The 21109-nt window shown below is 47.8% G+C and overlaps 1 protein-coding gene across 1 annotated transcript in view; it reads left to right on the forward strand.

Moving 5' to 3' along the window:
- The window catches only part of LOC128277678 (multiple epidermal growth factor-like domains protein 6), a 55633-nt gene extending 34899 nt beyond the window's left edge, over positions 1–20734 (forward strand). The window contains 1 exon segment of the mRNA XM_053016176.1: positions 20686–20734. Coding sequence (XP_052872136.1) covers positions 20686–20734 — 49 coding nt within the window.
- Positions 20735–21109: the final 375 nt, after the last annotated feature.

A 21109-nucleotide genomic window follows, 5' to 3' on the forward strand; every position in this document is an offset into this window, starting at 1 on the left:
CGGAACGCCGGAATGCCCCCGCCGCCCGGAGCAGCACTGTGAAAGCATTAATATCGGTATGTTTTGCGGTTGCTAATGATAGCCGCCACCGACCGGCGGAGTCCGTTTAATAATTTAATGTTTTAATCCTTTTATTAATCCATCCAGACCCGTCGAGGCGCCCTCATCTAATATGCTGAGTGCGACCGCCACCGCCGCCGCCGCCGCCAGGATCAAAGCCCGCGCCGGTGCCACGAAGAAGCGCTCCTGTCGGCCCCAGGACCGCTGCACCTTGACCGACTGCGCCAGCCGCCAGCCAGGATCCCCGGACCTGTGGACCGTTTAAACCCATTTGCAGCCCCGACCGACCGGGCCCGAGCGTAATCGACCGAGCGGCGCTTATGATTTATGTACACGCGCGCTCCGGAGTTTGCCCGCCTGTGCCCACCAGCCCGCCACCAAGCGTCACCCGATGGGGGCCCGATGCGATGATACCTATTAAAAGGATTACAACCGGCCCGGCGGGCGCGCAGTGTGAGCGAAAGAAAAGGCGCAAGGCGGCGCAGAAGGCTAAGGAACATTCGCCGGAAATGCATCGCTCTTGTGTGTGTGTGTGTGTGGGTGGTTTTTTTTGGCCTACCATCAGAGACAAACCACCCACACAGGACTTTGTGGCGAAACGGGATCAAACGGGCGGTAGATCACAACCTGGGATCATTCCCATAACCTCGAACCATCGAAAAAGGGGCCAAACGGTCAAATTTTCTGCAGCCTTTTGTTGGTTTACACGCGCTCAGGAATACTAATTTAATTCAATCGATCGATTTTAAGGTATTTGGCGCGGCCGAAGTTATGCAATCGGCATGACAACTGCTCTCGGATGTTAATCATAGTTATCGATTTTTTAATCGATAGTAATTGGCAAATATCGACATTCTAACGTATATCTTATCACTTATCGCGTGTGTAAACATGCAATAGGAAGAATAATTAGCTAAGCGTCCCGGTGAATATTTCAAAATATAATTACAGTGGATGGTAGAAAGAACTTTGGTCCAAGAACACAAAAGATGTTAGGAAATACGAGGATGAAAAATTTGCTCTAGTCAATCAAATATCAATCAAAAACATTAAATAAGATGTGTAAATGGTAGTTTTGGTGTATTTAGGGATGATTGATACAAGAGAAAAATATTGGTCAAACATATTTGGAACAAGCCCAATTTCTCTTCGGCGAAAACAACCTTAGTGTCCGCAATGCATACTATTCCGCCTAGACAATGTTGCCAAATATCCTCGTTTTGTTGTGTGGCCTTTTCTACAGTCCTCAGGTATTATTTTGGTCCAGATTGGATTGATTAATTTGGCTAATTCTGTTAAATTTAGTCGGATCTTTACGTACAGTCTAAAGTTCATGAATAACCACATGTTTTCAGTGGTTGGCTGGATGTTAGATATAATAAAGATGTTAATACCCTGAAACCTTGATATTATCATCCACGAGATACGACATGACTGCTTCTGGCTTGTCTATCTCCATACTTTATACTACTAAAATACCGTTCTTTTTTTTTGTATTGACCATGGTTAGGTGTGGAATTTTTTTGAAAACAAGGCCAAATTTGTCTACATGCTATAGGCTACGTCGAATGACATGGACGAAAGGGAGTTGTAACACATCGTTCAATAAGTTCCGGGACTAACTATGAAAACATCATTTTATCGGCAAAACTCTTTATTATTCATCAACATAATCTCCTTCAAGTGTAATACAATCTTTCCAACGCTTCTCTATTTTTTCAATTCCATGTTTGTAGCACGATTTGTTTTTTGTCTCAAAATGAGCCTCAGTAGCAGGGATCACCTCCTCATTCGAGCCATATCTTTTTTCCTGGAGCATCTTTTTGAGATCCGTAAAGAGCCAGCAGTCACTGGGGGCCAGATCCGGCGAGTACGGAGGATGAGGAAGCAGTTGGAAGCCTAATTCGTTGAATTTGGTCATCGTTTTGATTGAATTGTGCCATGGTGGCTTTTGTTCCAATGTGCGCAAACGTGGCACCCATTTGAAAAAAACCTTTTTCATATCCAATTTTTGGTGCAAAATAGTAAATGCACTACCAGTTGATTGTTCATCATCTTAGCTATCTCGTGCACTTTCATTTTGCGCTCACCCACCACGATTTTCAATACTTGCTTGATGTTTTCGGGAGTTACTGCCTCATTTGGCCGACCCGAACGTTCCGCATCATTTTTATCAGCACGACCGCATAGAAGTCAGCATACCACCGACAAATGGTTGGTTTCGACGGAGTAGATTCCGGATAACGTTTTTCAAGCCATTGCTGAGCTTCAACAGTATTTTTTCCTCATTAGAAAACAATGTTTTATCAACACACGAAACTCGCTTTGGTCCATTTTTTCAGGATTGCAAAAGTAGCGTCACTTTAACCACTATAGCTTTCTTGGTTATGCTTCGAATTACATCAAATTTTGACACACCTCATCTGAAGGTTGGTACTTCCGAACCCTGGTATATGAATGGCATTATTAGCGCCATTTCTATGGTAGTCTCGGGACTTTTTGAACGATGTGTTATACCTTCTGATTTTCGTTTTTGGCCAATATTTTAGGCGGATTGACCGAATGGTTTGTGGAGGAGATATTCAGTATACGTTTATCAACCCGTTTTGATGTTGATTTCTTACGTCCAACAGCTTTAATATGATGAATACGACCTTAACTTTCATACTGCTTGATTATTGTTGCCGATTACTTGCTCGCTTTTGTCGAAAATTCGTGCAAAATCCCTATTATTTTTACCACTAATACTCAAATTTATAACTAATATACGTTATTCATTGGTTAACTTGGGATATTTAGAGGGTTCTACCACATTTCAAGCTCAGAAACAGCAAGATGTTTTGTGATTTCTTTACCGTGCGATTCTCAGCCCTAATTATGCATTTTGAATATGTAAACATGTAAAATATCACGTTATTAATGCTCAAATATAAGAAAATGTACTCTAGTTGCTTTATTACCGAGCAAAACGAAGGAAATTGGGGTGGCCGCACCAGTCTACTGGATTACATCTAAGTGACATTTTATCGCCCACATTTTAGTCTTAAAACCTCAATCTAATATTCAACGTCTCAAAAGAGCCATTCCAAACGAAGATCTACTCATATTTTCACATATTATTCAATTGTTCAGGAGCTAAGGTTCTTTTCGCCATCCACTGTACATTTGTTTTTTTCTCATACCAATACTAAAGAAGGATCTGTAACGTTTGTAAAGATGCATAATATAATGGTACATTATCGTCTGAAGATCGCGCAAACGATCGCCCCTGAATTAGCCAACAAACGTTGGCTCAAAAGAGGCCGCATTATTTTCAATCTTTTCGACAGATCAGCTCTCCGAATCTATGCAGCCACACAAGAGTAAATCTTCGGATTGAGCATAGTTAACGCATCTAACACTAACGGAAATGTAACAGTAGTGGACACTGGAAGTGCCTATACCTGTCTTAGAGACCCTACTGTTCGCGGGGATACCGATTCCGGCATGCGCTAATGTTAATTGCTTGTGGGCATTAACCGGTTTACCGGGGACTTCACTTCAATTAGCCGCGGCCGAGTTTTCCCGATTCCCAATTTAAAAAGGCATCAACACATCAGCGCTCAATCAGCGTCTAAATAGCGTCAAATGGAGCGACCTGTTCCAAAAACTCCACGCTGCGCTAATGCGCTGCCTGCTCTCGCTGCGCCTGCTTATGCCCCATAAAACGGTAAAGTGCACCTCAAGAGGGAACCACGACGCCGAGCATATTATGCTTTCATTATGCTGCTAGGTGCTTGCGGGGAGACACGGGTAACCGGGTAACCCGGCGCAGTCGGGCCGTCGTCGAATCGAACCCCAATCAATAACGGGTCTCTCTCGGGACACTCTGTGGACTCTGAAGTGGCACGAAATGTGGAACGCAGCGCAGGGCTATTAAAACAAGACGGACGAGGAACGCCCGGGAACACCAGGGCATTTTCCACTTTCACTCTCACTCTTGACTTGGCCTTTTCGTGTTTCCCTTTTTTGTGTGACCGTGTTTCCCCGCTCCTCGCTCCGGTCCGCAGCCCGGCTTTTTTTTTTGGTGTCACGTTGACAAATTCAAGATGCATGGACGAGAAGACCTAAACCCGAAGAAGAAAAAAAACGGTTCAAGTACCTGCATCTCTCGAGTGCGTGTTAATATGCCGAACCACGGAACCGCGTCCGTCATCCTGCTTCTCGGTCGGCTCTATATTAGCCTTCGAACGAACGTCCGAAACTCAACTAATATTAACGATAACGTTTCTGGTGACGTCACGTGTCAAGCGTATCGGAGGGGACCTTACCTGGACGGAGCGCTCTCCGACTTGGCCATTGAATTGGCCCCCGGAGAAGGCCCATTACCTTATCACCCCATTCCCCCCCACCCCACTCTCGCTCTCGCCGCACACTCCGAGACCGAGAGTGGCGCGCTAACACTGATTTCCGATAAGAGGGAGCCCATAAATCCACCCTCCCAGCAGCAGCAGTGTGTTATGATCGAAAGCGGTTACGATGCTGACGGCTGGCTGCTCGCATCACGTCATCATAACTCAGGGCAGCACCCGAAACATATACTTCTCGCCCGCGCACACCGGGGCGTTGTTGACTCTCTTGCTGCCGGCTGCGCTAATTTATGGCCTCGCTCTGGACGGCCCGGCGACGTATGTGATGGTCGTGTGGTAATCCGTGGTTTCCAGTTAATCCGCCCACCGTTCCGATCGGCGCGTGCAGTCTTCAAACATTAACCCCCCGACCCGTTCCCGTCCACCACCAGCGCGCGGTGCTGGAGCCACCGGGGCCGGAACCACTCTACTGAGGGAGCTACTAATTTCGGAGCGCGCTCCTTACTCACTCACCACGCGGTGCGTTAATCAGAACAAACGGGGCCAGTAAATCGCGACACGTGCAGAGTGCAAACCTTGGTGTGCCGTCGCCCGCCTGCGCTGGATGGATGACGGGCTGGGAGCTGGGTGGTTGTGGTCCGCCGCGCTCCTCGCACACTCGACGACACGGTACGCGGATTTTGCGGCATTCCCGGCATTCGTTTGCGCCACGGTAAGTGGTAGCTCCCCCCGAAGGAACGCAACCCCATCCGACGCCTATAATACTGTCGGCCCTTGGTCGAGGGTTTTTGGTGTCCTCTATTCGATTGCTCGTAGGTCGGGACATTATTCCTATGCGGCTTTTCACGCGGCGCCTATCGAACTGAAATTAGTGTTTTACCATACGGAAGCAACTCATAGTAAATGATTCCTTTCCAGTCCCACCAAATATGAGGGGGGAACAAAAATTTTCGCGACATTTTAATTTCCGCGGGCTGCGTACACTGGCCAATAAAATAGGTAAAAGTATTTAAGATGCATTATTTGATCATTTTTCAAAACCTATTCCATTAACAGGTATTACAATGATAGCACAAGATAGCAGTTCCAAAAAATAATATAAAGATAATCTAAAAGAGGTGAGAAATTTTAGGAATTCGTTCATTACAATAGAAAGCAGTGAAAAGTACCTGGGCAATAAAATAAGTAAATCTGTGAATTAGGCAAATTTTAATGAATTTACACGCCTTACACTTTTGCTCTTATAAAATATACATATTTTAATTCAAAATTAGTCAGTAACCCGTGTATCCACCGTTGTTTTGGAGCACTTTGTGCACCCTTCTTGGCAGTGAATCGACCAAATCCTGACAAGTTTTTACTGAAATGGAATACCATTCCTGCTACACTTTTTGCCACAATTTATCTTTGTTTGAAAAATATATTCCAGCTAGTTTTTGCTTCAAGGTATTCCACAAGTTCTCAATAGGGTTTAAGTCAGGAGACTGACTTGACCAAGACAAAACTGACACATTGCTTCGACGTATCGTTGTCTTGTTTAAATATCCATCTCCAGTTCGATGTTTTCTTCTGCATAAGGCAGTATAACAGGCAGTTCCATGATACTCGAGAGCATTCATGGTACTCATTACTCTGAAATAGGGACCTATACCAGATCATGAAAAATATCCCCAAGTCATGATACTTCCACCTACATGTTTCTTTTTTTTTAACCTCGGATGGAATTATTTGCTAGCAGGTCGTCAAACATTCCACTGAGAGTCCGAACGAAACAAATTTATATTGGTTTCGTCGCTCCATAAAATATTATGCCAACTTTTTGTAACCCTCGGTACCTTCCAAGTACCAAGAACGATATTGAGCATATTCCGGTATCCTCATCTGCAATTTTTTTTGCTCAATAGTGGCACTTTTCGTCCTGGTAGATTAGCTTCTTGCAACAACCTATGGACAGGTTTTAGGCTAATAATGTTATTTATTATTAAGCAAATCGTTCTGGACGAACCAAACGGATCCGCTGTGATCAAAAATGATATGCGATAATCTGTGGTTGACTTGGTTTTTCTCGCGTTTCCTTTGTTTTTTTCACAACAAAGCATTTCTTACAAAATTTACTGATCTTCCTAGTACTTTGGGAATGCTTTTGTACGTCGTATTCTCGTTGCGCAGATTCTTCACAACCTTTCTTTCCTCAGCCTCATTGAAATGAGTGCCCATTCTGGATGTTTTTTAACCACGAAACAACGATTTTTGTTGGATTCACAATTGAAAATTGATTGCAGCACGATCAAATTAACCAATTTCGTTCAAGAAGTCGGGTGAAATTGCATCGTATACAACGAATTACCTATTTTATTGACGAGGCCAAATCAGACTGCTGTCAAAATAAGTGCTAACACACCGATCACTTTTAAGTAAAATATCACCAACATAGTTCACCAACATAAATATCCGTTTGATGATCATTGTTTTAGTAGTGGCTTGAGTACAGTTCAAATTGTACCAGCTACCACCATATTTTATTGGCCAGCAGTGTACGTAACGCGCGGAAATGTCGCGAAAATTTTTGATCTGCCCTCGAACACCGAACATTTTCTCACGGTTGACTCTGGTCCATTGTCCCAACACCCTGTAATAACGAGCGGTTAGTTGAAATCATTTGATCGAGTTTCATTGTTTGATTGATTGTTTGACTTCACGAGATATCGATCACTCTACAGCTACCTACCGAGAAAATGACCGGATTTATTTTTGGCCCACCTTATAATTGCCGAATAAAAGGATCACCGAAGTTGCTGAGCCAAAAATAGAGAAGGCAAAGGCTCACAAATTATCTCCAAAATCACCAACAAAACGAGAGAGAGCTAAAAAGGCAAAAAGGAGACACAACAGGACAACAACAAGCGGCGGGAGGGTGGAATATATTCTTTCCCCGATAATTGATGCGAGGAGGAGAGTTCACACACAAGTGGCGCGCCCGCTGGTCAGCTTCGCGGGTATTATTCCACACACACACACACACACACACACATACCGCGGCGTAAAGCGTACTTCCGGTCCGCGGTGCCCTATCATGCGTGCGCACTATGCGTAATAGTTTTTGTAAATTGAAAAACAAAAAAACCCACTCAACCCTACTAGCGCCGGGATGACGACGACGGAAAAAGGGCAAACACATACTATAGTGCCCTGCTGTAGGGACGACCCTCTAGGACGAGGGTACAATAGAGCGCGCTAAACGCGTTGGCGTCGGGGGGAGGGAACCGCTCCGCGCTCGTCTCGTCTCGTCTCGTCCCTCTTGAAGCCTTTTCCGAGGCCCTCATCATCGGGTGGAAACACAGATCGCCGCCACCGACCGCCGACCGAGTGTCCTGTGAATTTGAAAATCTAATTCCACCCCCGCAAGCACGCGGGCGGGGTAGCTGGGGGAGGGGGGGCCACTATGCCACAGGTACCTCACAATCACATCACGGGCCCGCTCTCGGGCCCGGGAAAAAATAAAAACTGGAGCGGAAATGGAATTAAAAAGTACGACCATCCGACCACGACGATGACGACGGAAGGACGACGCTCAAGGATCTACCCGGGACGCGCTCGGGTGAGGGGTGAGTGACGTGACGTCGACGGTGGTGGGGCGGGGATTGGAAAAGGGAAACGATAATTCCAACGTTGGTGCCGGCGGCGGCGTGTCCGGTTTGGGTTTTATAAACTCGTCACATGCGTCATAACTCTAATCCCGTTTCCCGGTGCGCCCCGGAGTGGCCGCACCTCCGCACCAGCCCCGTTCGGTTTCGGGGTTCGGTCCAGTTCAAAAAATATGTTACTCCTCGTCCGGCAAATGTGCTACGTTCATTGGCCATAATTGTGGTGGGTGCCCCCGAGGCGCTTAGCGCGCGCGGACCTAACCCCGGGGGCCTTTGGTTTTTTTTGCTTCGATGCCGTGCCGTTGTTGTTGATTGTTCAAGTGGACTTTTTGTTTTTCCGCTCCCCATTAGAGCGCCCAACGCCCCAATTACAGGTGGCAGTGTTTTTCGGTAATTTTGTGTCAATCGGTGGACTCAGTTCTTCGCCCATCGCTGTCCAACTTTACGAACGGTTGAAGCTTGAATTTGTTTGTAATATTATTAGTTAAAGAGAGCTTGATCGAACATTGAACATTGAACGTTAGCTTAAGTTACTAAGAGCAACTTGGTAACGATTAACAGACGTTTATATTTTATATATGTAGATACGCGAGACAGCAAGTAACTAAATTATCACGGCCTATGAGGTTTATCGTATTAAAACCGCCTGGTGAGCGTAAGAAATTGACACCGAAACGAGTTGAATGTGAACGTATAGGAAACATCTTCGCCCTTTTCCATCCGCCAAAAACATTGCATAAAAAAAATAAATTGCGAAAAACTCAGAAGTTAGTTTTCAAAACATTTCCGCATCTAAGAAAGGTCATCTTAAAAAAAAAAAGAATGATGTTTTACTATCGGGATGTTTCTGCAACAGTCCTTATTTTGAAAAGACCAGCTTCGACAGCTGATGAATTGTTGGTACAACTAAAATACACAGATGAGGAGTGGAACTTTTGTCCAATATGTCGGGTCTAGATAAGTGTTAAAAAATAAATGAGCTGGTCATGGTGACTCGAAAACTGCCCCTAAATTTGATGAAATCATTCGACAAAAGAACAAGTGCTATTGGTGAAGATTTCACCCTACAACAGTGCCTCGCGAATGATGATATTAATGTTTTCAGGACATGTGGCCATTTATAAACCAGGGAGTATCCCAAAAGACTCCACTCAATTTAACAGAATTAGCTAAATTAATCTGGAACAATCTGGGGACCAAAGCAGCAGTGCCTGTGGACCTTGGGCAACATTGTCTGGCTGGATTGCTATACATTACAAGACACTTAACTTCATTTTGCGTCAGAGTAATTTATTTGGCTAAAAATTTTCATTTATACAAATGATCCCTAAATGCAGCAAAACTATCATTTACCCATTTCTTAGATTGACTAAAGTCAATTTTTCACCTTCGTATTTAAGTAATTTCTGGTTTTCTTTAACTATTCTTGTTCGCTCGCTAGCCAGTGTTTTGGCGGCAAAATATTCTAGTTTGGCGGCGAACAATGGTCCTCAAAAGGAACGATGAGTGGGCGAAGGTGTGTTTCTAGCCTCTCGATTTGCGCGATAAGGCCAGGCGAAGGGCACTTAGTGAAGCTTGATTTGATTGCATTTTGGTCGATTTGCTTGATCCCTTCGAACGGTGCCGAAACCGAGAAACACTCACGTCATCGGGGTACGTTCGGGCGGGGTGTTTCCAAAACACGGACGACACCATCACCTCCTTCGAGCGGTAGTTTCGATCGAAGAGCGCAACATGTCCCACGTCCCGGGCCCGGTGAGTTTAGAAACATTTAAAATTATCTTATTTTTCGGTCGCGATCCGGTCGCGTTCGGATCGCGACGGAGGAGCGAACAATAAACCAACGGGGCGGGATGGGCGGGTTCCGGGTTGGGGGTGGGGATGGCCCGCATGATTGGACAATAAAATGACACGATAAAAGATAAAAGACAATAAAAGAAAGACACAAAGATTTTCCGTAACTCCTCGTTCCCCGCACAGGGGGTTGGGGGTTGGGGGGTTGGTTGCGCCCTTAATCAAACAAAGGACTTCGTTTTTGACCTGTGCGTGCCCCGAACGACGTTGACGTTTCCATGGCAATAAATATTTTCAATTCATTCAACTCAAGCGTGCGAAACGATTCCTGCCGTTCGTGGAAAACTTTGTATTACACTCGTACTCTTGATATCCTCGATGTATCCTTGAATGGTGTAACTAACCAAGTTTGTGTTCTTCTTCACAACAGGTATAAATACACGGCCCTTGCGGAACGGGTAAGTACTGTATGAGAATACTTTGCTTTGTTACTTATTTAGCTATCGTAAGCTTGATGTCCTAGATGTCCTTATTTAGCCAGGTGGCAGGTGGTTGGACCTAGGCTTCCGGAAATCCGAGGTTCCTTCCTCCTTTCTGAACCTGAACCTACACACAAAACGGGGGGATCATACCTAGCCACTAATAAGCCTAATGAATGATGCAACGGAACGGAAGGTGTCCCGAGTGGTGTCGCTGTTCCGGCCAGCTAATCTCGCCCGAATGGCTGGCTGGACACGCATTCGTGCGTCGGTCGGTGCGGTGCGGTGCGGTGCGTGTTGATCTAATGAGGGGGCTATCTGGCGCAATCGCCCTTTCTGATCAGCGGCCGACGATCTGGTTCAAATATTTTTAATTGCGCGCCGCCGGAATATTTCCGGAACCGAGCGCGATAGATTTATGATACTACCCCCTCCTCCTCCTCAAACACACACACACGCGGGAGGAGGCTTCGTGTGTTTTTTATTTCTGTAGCTTTTTCTGTGTAACTTTCACGCACCATGGTCCGATGGTGCGATGATCCTGGTCCTGGTCAACCTTTCGCGGCGTTGTCGTCAGGAAGCGATGGGCAGCACGGAGAGACGCGGGTGGGAAGGGGGCCTATTGAGCTATGCTCGTTTACACCTCGGACACTAAACCCAACCCCCCCCCCCCCCCCCCCCCGCCTACATGCCCAGCAGAGATTTGTCCTCTCCATATCCTTTTTTCACTTAAATGCGTGTTTGAAATGGTTTTATGTTTCTTTTGTCAGTCTGCGCCTTGCCACTGTTTAAGGCTGCTGATTGAGCCAACCACCGCCCCCCGTTCGCCACCGACCTGGTGCCCCGATCGGCGCCACCTGATTCGCCGCCGGGCAGGATAATTAATATTTAATGTATATCCGGTTCCGAAAGGCTTGCTGCACGTGTGTTCTTCCGTGTGCAGGTTCCATTGGGTGGTGGAACGATGAAGAAGACGGGGTGGTGGGGGTAAATCAAGTTAATTTGAACAATTGCGGAAAATTCAGCGGTTAAGAGTGAAGGTCCTTCCTGAAGAAAATTGATTCTTCCATGATTAGCCGCCGCTTTCGATTAGCCGCCCCGGGCTACTCTTGCGATGCGACCTAACGACGCCGCGGCTCTCGATAATTTACTCGAAGGGGGTCCCGCGGTGGGGGGGGGGGAGGGGGTCGGAAGCTCCCAAATCCCGGAAAAAACCGGACCACCGTTTGCTGTGGACGTGCACTTAGCAGCCGTTTATCGGCCCAATCGGCCCCCAGTTTCTGCTCGGACTAATTGGAGCAGTCCAATCTGGACCAATCGACGACCTGTGGAGGGCTTGTGGCGCCTCCGTCGGAACTCCCGTTGATTCTAAATCAAGAATGGCATGGAGAATCGCGCTCGGTAGACCTGCACCCGGAGGAGAGGCGCTTCCGACAATACGCAAATCTACAGGCGACACACCACACTCACCATCAGCATCCTCTCTGTGTGTCTCCAGGACTCTTGGGCTCTTTATTTTCATTATTGCGCGCGGTACTTGAAAAATGACAAAACCATCGGCACCGGCAAATTATGGGTCGCCCTCAGCGGTATTGAATTACGGCAGGACTCGTGGACGTGGCGACGACTTCTTGGCCCCGCGAGAAGCACGTGGTGAGGTGACAGAGCCGAAGATCCGGAGAGATACGATGCGCTGGAGCTACACAAAATTAGACCAAGATTAGTCCGACCCGACCGGGACGCGTTTGCGTTTGAATAATTAATCTTGCGCCACACGCGACGGTACTACCCCCCACCCGACTGGAATAAGGAAAAATCAGGAACACCTCCCCCGAAGAGAGGGGTCCCGGTGCCAGAGCGGAAGCACCTAACCTTATTCCCCGGGACCCGTGTGCCCGTGTGTCACTGTCACTAGCTGTCAACCGGTGCGCTATCGATCCCCGCGTGAGGGGGAGTACGGCACACAGTTCGCGGAACCCACCTACCCCCGCCGAGAGCGTTCCAGAAGGGTCCTTCGCCGACCGCGCGACGATTGACGCGGCGAGCGGAGAACACCAGACCCGACCCGCCACCCGCTCAAATCAATCGCCCGCGCGCGAAAGGTACACACCGGCCCGGCCCGACCCGTTTCCGGTTTGGTTTGGTGCCCACGCAACCACCACCCCACCCCCTGACAGACAAGGACTGTGGTGGCGGCGGCCGGCCAACTGCGCACGGCGTCGTCGTGTACAGTTGCGTACAAAGTTGCATCCCGCTTTCCCGCTTCGCGCGCCGTAGGACGCCACGACTTGTACGTGACCAGGGGGGGGGGGGGGGGGGAGGGAGAACAGGCTGCGGGCAGGCAGGCAAGGGCCAGCAGTAGCAGCAGCAGCAGCAGCAGCAGCGGAAAAGTACAGTACGCGCGCAACAGTGGAAAAGCCGCATACAAGTTGCGACGCGGACACGATTTCGACGACGACGACGGACTCTCTCTCTGGGAGTCGGAGGGAGAACGAGCATAAGAGGGGGAGAGAGATACGCGGCAGGGTCGTAGGGTGCTGCCTGCCTAGCAGGGTAGCAGCGCAGAGAGAGAGAGAGAGGGGAGTCAGTAGTGTGTTCCCCCTTTCGGAAGCGGGAACGAAAGAGCTTCCTCCTCGACTCGACGCCTGACGCCCTGCGAAATGAAAATAATAACTTCCCACCCCGGGTGTTCCGGGTTGTGTCCGTGTGTGCGTGTGTGTGTGTGTGCACGCAGCGCCGCGGACCGCAAGTCCCCGCGGCCCCTGCCGGACCAATCGGACCTTTTGGGCCTTTTTGTGAGGGGGAATTCTGGACGCGCCGCGCGCGCTCGATCATCGCGGGAACAATTTTTATTGCGGAATCCCAGAACAGTGACAGATACGACAAAATACGACCTAATTCCGGGCAATCCACCTTAACCCCCGGGTTGCCGTAGCCTTCGCAGCCCCCGGTCAGTCCGGATTGACGACCTCTCAATGCGGGCGAAGAACTCTTCGGACAAGATCTCGAACCGTGTGGAGACTTGGCGGGAGTTCTCCGGAAATCCGGCGTGGCCACCCCGTGGTCGTCCGGGGAAGCATCTTGTTGTGGCGGTGCTCGAACTCTACTCCTGGGTCGAGCTCTGCTGATGCTGGACGGAGGTATTCCGGGAGAGACTCCTCTCCAACAGTTAACACTCGAGGATGCACCACAAAATATTGTCGACGCCACTACACCAGCCAACCAGCCAGCTAGCCAGCCAGCCGACGAGTCTCGAGAGTTGTTGCTGGCCAGTTGCTCCACTCCACTAGGTGACTAGGTAGGGTCCAGTCGTCGTCGTCGTCGCCGTCGCCGTCGTCGCCGTCGCCACCCGGTGTCGTCCGCAAACAAAATGAATATGTTTGCATATTAAGAGTCTTTATTCTTATGCAAATCTCCCGGGTGGTTCCCGGGGAAATATCCCTAAATTGCATTAGGCACCACCACCACCACCACCGTCATCTCCCCCCCCCGGTGCCTCTCTGCGTAGCAGCTTCCTAGCCGATGCTATTTTAACCCTTTCTTTCTGTCTGGCTGGTTCCCCGGCACATCGATCGACTCGGTTCTGGTGCTGGCTGGCCCCTTGACAGCAGAAAATCTTGCGTACCTCACAAACAACTTTGTGCTCTCGATGTGTGTGTGTGTGTGTGTGTGGTTTTTTCTTTCCTTTTGAAGTACGGCGGAATATAACCCCTCCCTAGGTCCAGGACCAGCCGCGGCCGAACAGGTGCCGCCGCCGCTTAGCTTGGCAATTCAGGTCGGGCCACTTTTTCTGGGCCGAAACTTTTCAAGAGTTCCAATTTTGGAGGTGATTTCACTTTTGGCGTGTCGATTCAACCTCCCCCGGATCGGGAGACTTCTACGGGGCTCTGGGCTGCGCTCTCGCGCTCTTTTGCTCCGGTCAATTAGCAGCAGCGGGGTGGTAATCAAGCCGGTTCAACAAGTTTTAAAATCGCACACAAGTGCGCCACGAGCGTTTGAATGTGTGTGTGTATGGGCATATCAAATTTGTGACGGGTCCCCAGGTCAAACGGCCAGGGGCTGGGATCCAGGAGTCTCAGGGAGTCCAATCAAGCAGAGTGTCGTGTGACCCGGCGAGTGACGTCATCAGTACATTTTGTAATTCCGATACCTAGACCTAGGCATCCGATAGGCAGCAGCAAACGTAGGCTCTCCACAACAGGCTGTACACAGGTGCAGGCAGTCGTTTGTGGTAAAAGTCCAAATGCAATGTCCAGCATCTAAAGGGTAAGCAATTTACGATGAACTTTTTCGTTTGGTTATAAAAAGGAATGGCCTTATGTATTCCGATGCTTGAACTTCTATTTGAAAGGGTCATTCAAGACATTTTTTTAAGGAATACAATTTTGGTCAAATGTCCTCCACGGCTGGCTTGGCAGTAGCCCATTCGGTGGACCTATTTTTGAGTACATTTTCGATTGTATCTGGTCCTATTTCTTCTATCGGCAAATTAAATTTCGGTCTTGAGGTCGTGAATGGTGCGGCTGATTTGTTCGCGTAACATTTGTCGATGTCACCGATCCCCAAAGATAACAAATGGTGCAAAAAAGATAACAAATGGTACAATGGTGTCTAATCGCAGCTTCTTGGAGACCAATTTACAACACAACTTCTGCTGATTATTCGATTTCCGAAGATGGGGGGCACAATTAAGATTGTGGCTGACGCTATAAGACACATAGCGCCTTCCTATTGAAACCAGATGTCGTCTAAGTTTGTCGTCTCGGTAGCGTACGCTGTCAACGGTTACGGCGGCTACTTCTTCATTTTCGAAGAAAATTCCGATGCCGATGATGTCGCTAAGCTCAAAAACCGCATCAAACAGTCACTCGTTTAGGGTGCTTTGGCTTCTCTTGCACGACGTGTCGGTTTTCTGAACCTTTAAAACGACAATGCTGCTTATGAACATAGCCATCGGGGAGGAAATTAGCTTATCAAATATCGTATCGTTTTTGAGGTGACGACCACTTTGGATCTTTTTCATATTTCCCAATTTCCTGCTACCAAAATTTTATTTTGTATATAAATTTGGTGAATCGACCTTCCAAACAAAACCTTAAGCATCGAAAATCATTAAGCCGTTTTTGTTTGACCGTTAACCAAATGAAAAATTTAACCACCCTGCTGTAGTTGACGGTTCGCCACCTTGGAAAAAAGGTTTTTAATATTTCTTAGCTTTCTGCAAACGTGTGGCGCGTTCCATAATACAGGGTGCTTCATTAACGATACATAATTTCATTTGGTTATAAAAAAAACGGCTGAATATGTTTTAATGGTTGTACATTTATTTGAAAGGTTCATTCATGACATTTATGTATAAAATATAATTTTGGTTGCAGAAAATTGGGAAATATGAAAAATTTATTCCCAAAGTGGTATGTCGCCAAAACATTCGTCAAAAGGACATTTCTTTAAAACTCATTCACCTCGGTAGCTATGTTAATAAGCAGTATTGCGGTTCAGAAAACTCACAAATCGTGAAAGCGAAGCCAATACACCCACAATGAGTGACTGTTTGGTGTGGATTTTGGCTGATTGGTTCTTCGGCGAAATTTAAGACTTGGACGGCATCGTGGTGAACATTTTACCAAAAATGTTTTACACCAAAAATTGCCATGAATCAACCTTTCAAATAAATGTTCAAGCATCGAAAAACATTAATCCCTTTTTTGTTTCATAACCAAACGATAAACGGCACTCTAGATGGCGCACCCTGTAATAAAAGCGGTACTGCGATTTCCAGAATGAAGTTTGACGTTTTAAAAGTTAAGCTTCAAATCATCCTGGGCAGCTTTTGCGTCTTTATCGCCAGTGTCAGTGAGCTCTGAATCCTTTTTCTTTGCACACACGATTAAGGAGCGCCCCCCGCACCCCTTCGACTCCTCCGGAATGTGCCTCGTCGTGACCGGACCGGAAACGCCGTTTGCGGTTTATTCGGACTGAGTGAGCCGCGCACACCGAACAGAAACCATAAACCACTCAATTGTAAAAAAAAACACAACCAACCATCGAAACGAACGACTCGTGACTTGTGAAACGCTTCCTGTGTGCGTGTGTGTGTGTGTGTGCCCCGGGTGGAAGCGCGTCATCTTGCACCACACTGGGCGGCCAGTACACCAGGCCAGGATATGATGATTGATGGCGTCAGGGGTTTTTTTTTTCTTAAACCGGGACGAGAGAATCGAGAGTCATTGCGCGGTGCGCTCCAGCAACCCCAGCAACCCCAGCACCAGCATAAGCGAATTCTCTTCCGAAAAGAAAAGAAACCACACACACACACACACACACACACACACACACGGACACTCTGGTACCGCGGCGGCGGTAAAGGGGTGTCGCACTAAGCGCGCCCCTTCCGAACGGAACGGAATAATAAAACAACATTATTTCCAACCAGCGTGAAGAAAGAGCGAACAAAAAAAAGGCATCCTGACCTGGTCCTGGCCCGGGTGATGGATCCTGGATTTGCATAGCAACGCGCTCGCGGGGTGCATTCCATGAGTCAACCGCCGCCGGTGTGTGAGCATCGTGCGCTTATGCTCTGCAGGTCGTTGGCCACCACCACCTGCCCGGCCCGGCCCGGTTCTTTGTGTCCGTTTCGCGCATTCGTCCTTCGAGTGTCAATTTTGATCCACCAGAAAGAGAGAAGGGGAGCGAGAGAGAGAGAGAGAGAGCGCGAGCAAAATATCGTTAATCGTGTGGTAGCATCACGCACACATACACATACACACACACATCGGTGCATATTTATTGGAAGCGCAGCGCAACAGCTTCTTCGATTTGGTTGGGGTTGTTCCTGTTCCTGTTAGGAAGTCCGGCGAACCCGAGGGAAGAGTTCGCGGAGAGCGTCCTTTTTTTTTCGTTTGTCCCCGCATTGTTTAGGGCGACCCCTTTTCTCCTTCACACACACACACACACACACACACACACAATCGGCTGAAGTACGGGACAGGTTCCAGTTTTTCCTTTTTCCAGTGGCAGAATGCAAATCACCGGCAGCAACACATGAAGCAGGTTTGGAAAATGACCCATTTTTGCATTTTCCATAACAATGTGTTATCCCAGCCCAGGTTGCTCTCCCAGCTCTTTCCGTGAGCATCACTCTCTCGCAGGTGCATCAAATCTCGGGGTAGGTGCATCAGCATCAGCAGCAACATTGCCGGGAGTGGGTTTATTGGGCAAACACAAAGCAAACACACTTTATCGCGCGCATTATGCAACGGAGCGGGAGCAGCACGCGGCGACCTCCAGCTGATTTCAGCGCTCCCCCGGGACATTGCTGGGTTGTTCAATAAGTATGGCCGTATGGTCGATAAGAAAAACGTATGTTTTTATGGAATGAAATACACTTTACTATTCAGTATGGCCTTCCTGAACATCAATACACCGCGTTCCAACGTGACTCGAACTTATAAATTCCATCCTTGAGTTGAGAAACTGGAAAGGCTTCAAACTATGCTTCCGCAGCTGTTATGACGTCATCATTTGATGAAAAATGCTTTCCGTGCACGATTTTTTCAATCTGAAAATAGATGGAAGTCGCTAGGAGCCAAATCTAGTGAATATGGTGGATACTCAAACAATTTGAACTTTCATTCATGGATTCCTGCCATTTTCCTTCTGCCAATTGCTCTTGTAACACGTTGCATTGTCTTGAAGAAGAAGGGTTTTTTACTTCTGCAAATCGGGTTTTACTTTTTTCGCGAATTTTCTCCTTCACCTTTTGGGCGATTTCTGGACCCGAACTCGTTTCGGAGCCGAAGAACCAGGTTCACACCACTCCTTGCCACCCCTTGTTTTGACTCTGGATCATGATGATAGACCCAAGTGCCATCCATAGTGATGATTCGATGCACAAAATCCACTTTATCCTTTCCAAAAAGCTGTAAATTTTGCCGAGAAAGTTGCATTCGAATGCGTTTTTGTTCCATTTTTTGCACACAGCTTTTAGGAACCCAAAACTTTAGTCAAAATATTGGTTGTACTGCTGCAATTAGATGCCTACGCCTTGTACTAAATTTTCCAAAACGATATCCTGTATTTTTTCTACGATTTCAGCTGTTGTGTCTGTTTTATGGCGTTTTTGAAGTGGATCGTCTTCAAGGCTACCACGACCACGTTTAAACTCAGAAACCCCATTTTAACCCCCGAAGGCGAAGGGTCCTTCTATACTTTCAACATTGATTCATGAATTTCCTTTGCTTTTAAACCATTTAAAAATAAAAATTCAATCACTGCACGATAATTGTTTTTTTTTTCGTTGTAAAAATGTCTTTTAAAAAAAAAAAAAAAAAGGTGACCGATTGAAATGAAACTTCACATACGTTCATATGAAGAGTGTACCAATACCCAACAAAAATTAGCTCTTTGTTACCGACCATACGAACTTATTGAACACACTACTATGTTGGGGATGAGATCCTTGTGGGAGCGAAAGCATAGCATTTCTCGCAGCGTTCGCTGCGCCACGGCGCATCGCTGCACGTGCAACGGCTGCTGCGCATAGTGCACCACTGCGCCTGCCGGTCGGAGAGCGAGAACCGTGTTTTCCTTTGTTTCGAACGGCTTCCCAGAGACCGAACATTACTCCCTGAGAGTCGCGAGAGTTTGACCGGTATATGCGAATGCAGGGCCTGGTGTGACACTGATTGGCAACAAAACATGCTGCTGATTGCTCGCAAACTTCTGACTGTTTTCCGAGTGTTTTCATCGTACAAAACGGTTTTCCGATTTGCTCATCCTCAGTCAAAGCCATCGAAGTTGAATTTTCTTGCACGCGATGCCGATATAGACGCTCGACGCGACGCTCGCAAATGAAAATGTTGCGCCTTTTTCGTGACACGAAGTTGCGCCCGGCGAAGTCGCATCGCGCCCAGGGCCGTGCGACACTTGTTGCGTGTCACGCACTAGAGAACGCCTCCTCCCCGGGTGTGCGTGTGCGGTTTCCTCGCGCGGCAAAAATCGCAGCCACCACGACCGAATCCGTTCCGAACCGATCCGGGGTTGGGCGTTCGGTTCGAAAACTGGGCGTGTACACGGAACGGACGCGGAACGGAAGGCCGCCGCCGGAGACCGGTTTTGGGGTTTTTAGATTTCTTCTGGGTTAAGGGCTCTCGGAATTTGTGGCCTCCTGTGGAACATAAAAGCGACGCATGACTTGTGCCGTTATGCACAGGATAGTCGAAACTGCTAGTAGCTCCTAGTAACTCACACTAGCTACTGATGTCCATGCGCTTACTTTACGCCAACTGTCAGGGATTCTGAAATCTGACCCATGACCCATTGTAGAACGCGCAGTTCTGGATTTACTTTCATCAGGACTCCGAAGGGCGGAAAAAATGGGGCAAAAAATATCCACAAAATCTCGCCTGGGATCCGGCCAGCTCATTACGGTCTTAACGTCGCACTGTCCCCCCGTGACGACTAGAGGGACTGACTGGCCTCTGCCTGGAGCTCTGTTATCCCGACAGCGGCGGCGGCGGTCTGTGGCAAGATAATCCTGCGCCACAAATTACCTTTCACGGGTTCCAGGTTCGGTTCTAGAGGGAGGAAGGGGGGCGGGCGCGTAAATCATGAGAGGATCAAGCGGGTTGACTTCGCCGTGCCTGGGGCGGGTGCGCGGTGGCGGCGGGGTGACATACATCGAAATCTGGAGATTTACAAAATAGCTGTTCGCCTCGGACTACCTACTACCTGTCAACGGCGTTTTACGTGGCGACCGGGACACGGTCGGTAGATCTGGCGATGGTGAAGGGTTGCCAGCCAGAACGGTTGCTGTCCGGTGCTCGAAGGGCTGTCGAAGAAGCAGAAGAGGGCGCACCATAAATTACAATTCCAACCTGACAATCGGAGTTTGCAAATTAGAAAATGCAGCACACCCCTCCCCGGGCGGGGCGGGGCGGGGCAGGAAAGGACATTTTTGTCACTATCCACATGGTGGCGGCTGCGGTCCCGACCACTAGACCGGGCTCCCTCCGGGGGCGAGCTTCTCCAAGAAGAGGCGTTAGCGTGTGTAGGCCCAGGCTCTTGAACCACAGAGTTGGGTGCTGCGACTACCGCTACCTATACTACTAGGATGTTCAATAAGTTCGAAGCCTCGATCAGAAAAACACATATTTTTATGGTACGAAACACACTTAATCATTCAGTATGGACTTCCTGAACACTTAATACACGGCGTTCCAACGAGACTCTAGCTTATGAATTCCATCCTTGAAGTGAGAATTTGGAACGGCTTCACAATACGCTTCCACAGCTGCTATGACGTCATCATTTGATGAAAAACTATTTCCACGCATGTTTTTTGGGGTCTGGAAACAGATGGAAGTCGCTAGGGGCCAAATCCGGTGAACACCATGGATACTCCTAACAATTCGAACTTTAGTTCATGGATTTTTGCCATTTTCAAAATGCTCTTGTGACACGGTGCACGGTCCAGAAGAAAGCGGTCATTTTTCTTTTGCAAACCGGGTCTTTTTTCATAAAACAAAACAACAAGCAACACAAACCAAAAACTGATGCTAACCAAGCGCCCAAAAAGAGGCGATTTCTGAGGCACACGAACTCGTTTCGGAACTGAAGAATTGGGTTCACAACACTCTTTAGCCACTTTCTTTTATTCAGGATCATGGTGATAGACTTAAGCTTCATCCATAGTGATGGTGATGATGCCCAAAATCCACTTCCTTTTGAAAATCCCTTTGAAAAAGCTGAAAATGTTGCCCAGAAACTTGCACTCAAATGC

This window comes from Anopheles cruzii, chromosome X (assembly GCF_943734635.1).
Source record: "Anopheles cruzii chromosome X, idAnoCruzAS_RS32_06, whole genome shotgun sequence".
In the NCBI taxonomy this organism is placed as follows: Eukaryota; Metazoa; Arthropoda; class Insecta; order Diptera; family Culicidae; genus Anopheles; species Anopheles cruzii.